This window comes from Otolemur garnettii, unplaced genomic scaffold (genome assembly GCF_000181295.1).
Source record: "Otolemur garnettii isolate 467f Iridium unplaced genomic scaffold, OtoGar3 scaffold00007, whole genome shotgun sequence".
Lineage (NCBI taxonomy): Eukaryota > Metazoa > Chordata > Mammalia > Primates > Galagidae > Otolemur > Otolemur garnettii.
The window spans coordinates 29,894,094-29,902,133 of NW_003852402.1; the positions used below are offsets into that span (position 1 = coordinate 29,894,094).

Genomic DNA, 8,040 nt, shown 5'->3' on the forward strand with positions numbered 1-8,040 from the left:
CCCTACCTGAAGTATTGTGCTCATAATTATTATTTTCCTCAGAATTACTGCTGTACTCTGAGAATTTTACATGTAGAAGGTAATAAAGATCACAGCAAGTGCAAGCTAGCTGAGTGTCGTGATTCAGTCATGAGTCTTTTATGTTCTTTATAAAGGAGAAAGTAAAACATACCTGGTTCGATGATTCCTGGTTAATCTAGATTTTATTATGTGTCTCAGCTGAGAACTAACCTGAAAAGTGCATTGCTCTATTGCTGAGCCGTCCTTTTAGGGTGCTGAAACTGTAACCACAGTCAAGTAGCTTAAGTAGAGGAGGCAGAAGGAAGCATTAGCTAATAACCTTGATTGTAGAAAATGTTTTATTCTAGTGAAGTTTAGTGATAAAGTAAGTTTATATTCTTTCACTGACTTCCCAGGAACCTGGAATGAAGAGCCCGGAAACCCGGGTTCCAAGACTCCTCAGTACTAATCAAGAGCTGCTTGACATTGTGTATCCACCCTCCCAGTTGCTTAGTTTCAGTACTTACCTAGTGCTTAGAATAAATGTCTCTAATATTGTTTCAGATAGAAAAAAAAAACTTACACCAAAATTGAAGTTTTGGTAAGAAGGAATTTCCTCCGGTTTTACCTGCCATGGTGTGTGTGTCTAATTGTGTATACCCATACACTTGTTTCCCTCACCTGCTCAGTCTTTATACTCTGAACCTCTTAGAGCTCTGCTGACTGCCAAGTCTCTAACTTCTGAGTTCTATATAGTAAATATTTTCTAAGTCTGACATATTCAGAAAGTGGATTTATTTGCCCCTTCATTGCTCCCCTGTACACTCATATTGTTTTAAAAAGAAAAGAAAGAAAACCCCGCAGATCAGCAGATCACGTTAACTCTGTTTCCATTGGCAACAGTACCAACAACCTGGTCAACTAGGCAGCAGCTTCAGGGCCATCTTGAACGCTCTGATCACCCATCAGGTTTGCTGAGTGATCTTCAGTTTGTATTCTCTGTGCCTACTGGCTGCTGACACCAATAGATTTTATTTTTAGAAAGTTCTTTTTGCTTTTTAAACTTTATTATTAGAACTGGATACTTGCTAAGTGTCCCACATATAAAATGTGAATTGTAATACTTAACAGTAAAACACAGAATGAATTACTATAATGGTTTTTTTGTTGTTGTTTTTGGTCGGGGTTGGATTTGAACCTGCCACCTCTGGCATATAGGGCCGGCGCCCTACTTCTTTGAGCCACAGGCACCACCCAATATAATGGTATATTTAGTGCTAGCATTATGTATGTTCCAGATGTGAAACGCTTTACATCTTAGTAAAGGGAAAAGGGGGGGAGGAATATAAGAAATTGAAAATTATTTGCTGATGTTCTTTGGTTGAATTAAGGAACTAAAGTGAGTAGAGTAGAATTAAGAAATAGCCTGCGATCAAGTTGTAGGACAAGGTGGAAGGGACGCTCGCTGCTCCAGGGGTGGACCGTGCACCAGCAGCAGCATCTGTGTCACCTCAGAGATTATCAGAAAGGCAGGATCTCAGGCCCCTGCTGGATCAGAATCTGCATTTCAACAAGATCGCAGGCTAATTTATATCCCCGTTAACATGTGAGAAGCCCTGGCATTGATATTTGTGAGCTAACACTTTTCTAAGTCTGTAGTGTACTAATTTAATCTCCCACAACAGCCCTGTAAGGCCCATACTTTTATTATTTTCCATTTAATAATTGAAGAAACTCGTTTGACCGGGCCCTTGGATACTAAATAGAAGAGCTAGAATTGACCTGGATGTTTACCTCTCTTTCTCATTTGGCTGTGCAGCCTCTGTATAAAGGGCTAAGTGGGTGTAAACTAAAGCAGCTCACAAGCAGGGCTGGACTGAGAAGAGGTGAGGTGACGATCAGAAGTTGGGCACATGGCCCTAAACTCTGTATTACATTTTCAAAAAATACATTCAACATGTTCATTTGAAGAAATGTATTAATTTATTCATTATAATCTTTTTTCTATCATAGAATGTCAAACTGTCAGTTACTTCTCTTCATATTATGAGTAAACAATGTGTTCATTATTGAATAGGCTTTATTAGAATGAAAACAAAAGTGAGCCATGTATTTGAGTTGGTATACATAGTACTTGCTGTACTGTGATGTGCACTTAGGTTTTGTCCCCTCCCTTTAATCGGAACGGCACTAACCTCAGCATGTGCTGTCATGTTTTTGAGTCTGACTGTGCATTAACCTCTTTGATTCATACAGCAGACTTCTGAGAAGGAAGGTGAATGGTTGGGCTGTTTAAGGGTAAAAAATAATAGAACATTAAACTTTGTGTCTTCCTCTTGGAAGAAATTCACCTGGTAAATTTTTCACAAAAGAATCTCAAAGGTTTTTGTTTTGTTTTGTTTTTAATCTTTCCAGATTTAAGTTTTAATCTGTTATAGAGAAAAACACTAACACTTCATAGCTAAATGGCATATACTCAAATATTTATAGCTGTTTAATGGCATTTTATAGATATTTATTTGGGTTTTGTCTTTATTTTTATTTTTAATTAAGGGAATCGTGGGGTAGATGTGAGTTCATTGTGGCATTCAGCATATATTTGCTTGGCTTTTTCATAGTCAATGACACCCTAATTCCTAGCATGATAAATAGTAACCCTTTGTGCTTGACTTTGTTTAACTTATTTGAATTGTTTTCAAAAATACATTTTTTTTAATTTGAAAAAATCAGCTGAGCTTGTGTATGGTTAAGTTTTTGTTATGTTTGTTTTTGTTTGATTTTGTTCTCAGGGAAAAAAATCCTATAAAATGGCTATTAAATTTTTAGCCAGTGACAATGAGATTTTCTTAGTATTACTTTGAATTCTATACCTCTTAATTCTTAGAGTATGTGATTTTGTTGTTCTGTAGTGTCCTACTAAAATATTCATTTTTTTACAGTGTATTGCAAGTTCCACTGCATTACATGCAAATATGATTCACTCATACCTAGCTGTTTGTGGATTCAGACTCATAAATGAATCATTTTTAAGTCATGTTAATAGTCTACTGATATCCGTCTGTTTTCTGATATTTGCAGATTCGAGTGGTGAATGCATTTCGTAGTTCTTTATATGAAGGATTAGAAAAACCGGAAACCAGAAGTTCAATTCACAACTTTATGACGCATCCTGAGTTTAGGATAGAAGATTCAGAGCCTCATATCCCCCTTATTGATGACACTGATGCTGAAGATGATGCTCCTACAAAACGCAACTCCAGTCCTCCACCCTCTCCCAACAAAAATAACAATGCTGTTGACAGCGGAATTCACCTTACCATAGAAATGAACAAGTCTGCTACCTCTTCGTCCCCAGGAAGCCCACTACATAGTTTGGAAACATCACTCTGATTGTAAGCTGAATGTTAATACACTAGCTGCATTGTAAAGAAACAAATCGAAACTGGGTCTTTTCACATTTTGTGACAGACAAGATAGTATTCTTGTCTTTGGACTTCAACAGAAGACACACTTGTACGAATGTAGATTTATTTTTTTAAAAAAAAAAAAGCAAAGCTTTCTGCCAGACTGAGGGTGCTTTTTGGGGGGTGGGAGAAATGAACTGACAGATAAACAGTAACTCGGCGTTAGTGACCCGTGGATCATCAGTAGTACCCAGGAGTGGTCCTGAACAGTGTATTATTATCAGAGCTTTAGTTTATCTCAGTCCTTGCTGGGAGAGAGGGAGGAGTAAGCTGGGCGAGACAAAGAGCCCTGGATCATTGAATTGATACTTTATTTCTGCTGTTGGCTGTTAATAATTTGGATTATTTATGTTTATAAATGATACAGATCTGTTTACAAGGTTTGTAGATACTTTTTTTGTTCCTGTTCATAGATGGGAAGCTTCCTTATAACTGATGCAGAGAAAAATTAGTCCTTCAAATACTGCTGTATTTTCAGGAAAAAAAAAAGGGGGTGTTTCTATTGAAACTGTACTAAATTTTTGCCTACAATTTACCTTGTTAAATATTGTAGATAAATTGCTAATACTAATAGCCAAATAGATAACACTAATGCTTTGTTTAAAAAAACAAAAAAAAGAAAACAAAACAAAACAAAAAAACATGAGCAGTGGTGTTCTAATGAAGTTATGGCATCTGTCCTAATTAGTTTCTTAAATACATTTACTACTTAATGGTTTTGAAACAACTGTTTAATTTTTAAAATTTTTGAAAACTTGCTAATAACCTTTTGTTCAGAATTTAGTAGATTGTTTAATGCAGGACATCAACTACATAATGAAAGATGCTTGAAATGCTTTTGTTATTTCAGGCAAATTAAATTAAATCAAACTATCAAACTACAAGAGAACCTTAGTCCTTTTTGTTTTTGTCTAAACATGTTAGTTCAGTAATGTCTTGGTGAACTGTGAGTGAACTGTATTGATTTTTCTAATAAATCCTTAGAGACCTTCATAGAGCATGAGGGCTGTTGGCATTTTGAAAAAGGTTAATAAGTAGAAGCATACATGTTTTCCTTTTGTTTTTGAAACCTGTTTGTAAACATAAATAAATATGCCCTTTTATTAAATAAATTCATGGCAATGTTTTTTTAAAAGACATTTCACCTTCCTTACTCAGTTCTGCATATAGAGTGCTTTAGTCTTTTCTTTTAACTGCAATTGGAATAAATTTCAAGATGGTAACAGCCCTATGAAATAACACTTTGATTCCTTGGTGGTAATCTAATAGGTTAAGAAAATTATTACAGTTTTGCCATTTTGGCATATTCATCATAGAATTTAGTTTATCTAAAAAACTCTCACAGTTTAAAAAAAAAAAAGATAATGACCACAGTTATCTTTCATACACTTAAGTTAATTCTGAAGTGGCCAAATAACAGATTAGGGAAATGACATTATATGAAGAGGTTCTAAAAAGTAATTAACCGTATGCTGGAATGCCGATTTCTCAGCCAATTGAATGCTTTAGCGCTGTCTTTTTTTTTTTTTTTGTCTACCTTCCCTTTTTTGCTTCTGTCTTTACCCTTTAGAAACTAGCGTTGTGTTAGGGCCCAGATTTCACCAGATACACGATCCTCAGGCTGACATAAAGTTTACGAGGATTGCTTCTTTCTACACGTGAGAGTGCTGACCCAGCAAAGAAACATTTAGTTGATGGTGCTTGATTTTTTTGGTGGGTGGGGGAAATCTTTTTCTCTCCATCAAATCTTTGCAGTAATCCTCTGCAAGTCTTAGAAACACATTGGCCCTGTCAGCATTTGTAATTGTATATTTCTTCATCAGGTATTTATAGCAAACTATACTGTAAAAAGAGGTAGCATGATATGCTGGGAAGCATATTAGACTAGGAGTCAAGACCTGGTTCCTAGTCTTGGTTTTGCCATTAATGTGCTGCATGAGCTTGGGAAAATCATTTACCCTACATGAGGGTGGTGGACTAGACTCTATCTTGAAGAACCCTTTCAACTCTAAAAATTGACCCTATCAACTGGAGAGCCTGCAAGGCATAGGGAACAGAGAAAAGGGAAATGTTCTCAGTTGTTTTTTTTTTTTGTTTGTTTGTTTTTTTGGTTATGCTTAAATATGAATGTAATTACCAAAAGATTTAGAAGTGCATGTGCTTTCGAGGATTTGTATTGAGCTTTTACAGTATTCATTTTTCAACTCAAGGCAATGGCTTTTTACACCAACTCTAATCCATAAACGGGTCTTATGACATCCATGAAGTAGTAACAGGACATGCTTAGTGTGTACTTCTCTCTTTGAGACACTGTAATTTCTACCAGAAATTTCCAGAGCATTATGTAAGTAGAAAAAAAATACAAGCAAGCTGTTAAAGATCTTGGATCCCATTATATAGTATGTATAGCTGAAATCTGTAATTCAATCACTTTTTCTCTTTTATCCTCTAACCAAAAAATTGTTTAATTTTGCATCCCAAATGTTTTTAATCTTTGTATATTTTTTAAAAATTTTTCTCCTCCTCATTGCCTTTTTTGTGGTTGTAAATAGACTTACTTGCACTTTGAAGATGAGTTACTCCTTGTCATCTTACAAATATGTGATATGGTAATTTTCATAACAGATGTCAGTTTTGAACCAAGAAATGGTGATTTGTTTATAAGAAAAAAAAAACTGGCTTCATTTCTGTGAAATTGCTCTTTGAAAATTTCTTTTTACACGTGTAAGCCAACTGAGATACCGTGACGGTGTTGATTTCTTTCAATGATGCTTACCATCTATTTTAGCCACTGAGCCTTTTATTATTTGTCTATTTGTAAAGTTTATTTGTCTTAACTCATTTAATAAATATACTGTTTATCTGTTTCTGAATGGGGACTGAACTTTTTGAATATTGATTTGAACATTAGATTTTGGAATTACTTTTTTCCATTTGAAATTTTAAAAATCTAATTGATGAAAATTCTATAATGTACTTGAAATGTTATGGTTGTATTACAGTGAATCAGTGTTCCAATATGCATGCTCTTGCCAGAGTGGCTACACAGTCCCTATTCCTACCCACCATCATCTTCAACCCTTGAGGGCACAGTTGATAATTTCCACAGCCCATGGGAGTGTGATGTTTTGGTTTTAGTTTAATTTTTCACATTAACTATAAGAGCTTATTTTTTTCATTTAAGTAATCCTCAGTTGTCAATAGTCATCTGAATGCTATGGTAAAAAATAATAATAATAAAATTGCCCTTGGTTTTTATAATAAAGTATTAACGTAAACCAGCAGCTATGCTGGAGTAGTGAGTAAATTTGAAATGATTATGAGCACCATATTTCTGATTAGTATAAATTACTAGTAAATTATTGAGCATATTTAAGTACCATATTTGTGGCATGAAAGATACTTTCCATTTTGTCAAATTGAGCTTTGTATTATGTATTAGGATTGAATTTTGAATTAAGTTCTCTTTGTAAAATTAACTGAATTAAGAAATGGGGAGTTTCTTTCAGCTTTTGCTTGTTGACATTTCATCTTCCCTGTGTTTTTAGAAAACTTGTGTCTTCCCATGCGCCTCTAAGACTCCTAGACCTGAACTCCATATCAGCTTTTATCTTTTTACATTATTGTCACACTCATTTGAGGACCAAAGTGAAAAAAGATAACCTTATATTACCACAATTATGCCACTTAACTAAAAGTCATCTGGAAAATCACCTTTCTTTTAGAGTAAGCATTTTTAATAGCATAAAGAATGTTTCAAAGTAGGAAGGGAAGTTGGTGGTAGTGTTCCTGTGCTTTTCTCATCAGATTATGTCAAGAAGGAAATTAACCTCTATCCAAATGATTACTTTTTCAACAGATAATTTTGCCCCTTAAACTCTCAATCAATAATTTGTTTTTATGCTTTGTCTCAACTATTTCTTTGTCATTTTACCATTCAAAGGAAAAAAACTTCAGTTTATAGGCGACTATACTAAATGTAAGCCTTTTAATCTGTATTCTCCAAGTTCAGTGTGTCATTATTGAACATTATTATGTTAATGGTTCGAAAGTAGGGACAAATTTAAGAAAATGGGCATACGTTCTTATTACAGTATCAGTCTCTGGTACAGCGTCCTTAGCCAGTACTGTATCCTAGGAAACTAGTTTCCCAGTCAATAACACTCTGCGTTTGGGTTCAATGTAGGAAGTCCCTAAGATTTTCTTAACTTAAATCAGGGTTACCAGGACCCCATTTTTTTCCAAATCACTTTTTAGGTTATTAGTATAAGCACTGATGCTTTCTTTAATTATTAAAAGGGATATTGTCACAAACATAAGTTAGTCCTTATGGAGTCCTTATGCTCAGCACTTTACGTGGATTTTGTACATAACCCTGGAAGTGTTCTGTCATTTAAAATGTGAGGAAACTGAGACTTAGAGAATGTACCTTGCTCTACGTCACATGGCTAGGTGGCCCGGCTGGGATTCATGCTTGAGGGGACCCTTTTCAGAGTTCCAGGTGATAGCCACCGGGCTTCACTGTAAAAAGAGCATCTCCTTAACCTGAGTCAGGGCCCAAGCCTATGATTATGTG

General features: G+C 35.1%; 1 protein-coding gene across 2 annotated transcripts in view; it reads left to right on the plus strand.

Moving 5' to 3' along the window:
* ATP2B1 (ATPase plasma membrane Ca2+ transporting 1) overlaps nucleotides 1-6,337 on the plus strand; it is a 65,548-nt gene extending 59,211 nt beyond the window's left edge. For both annotated transcript variants that reach the window (XM_003783365.3, XM_003783364.3), the window contains one exon: nucleotides 3,079-6,337. In XM_003783365.3, coding sequence (XP_003783413.1) covers nucleotides 3,079-3,104 — 26 coding nt within the window. In that variant the 3' untranslated portion in view covers nucleotides 3,105-6,337. The remainder of the gene's footprint in view (nucleotides 1-3,078) is intronic.
* Nucleotides 6,338-8,040: the final 1,703 nt, after the last annotated feature.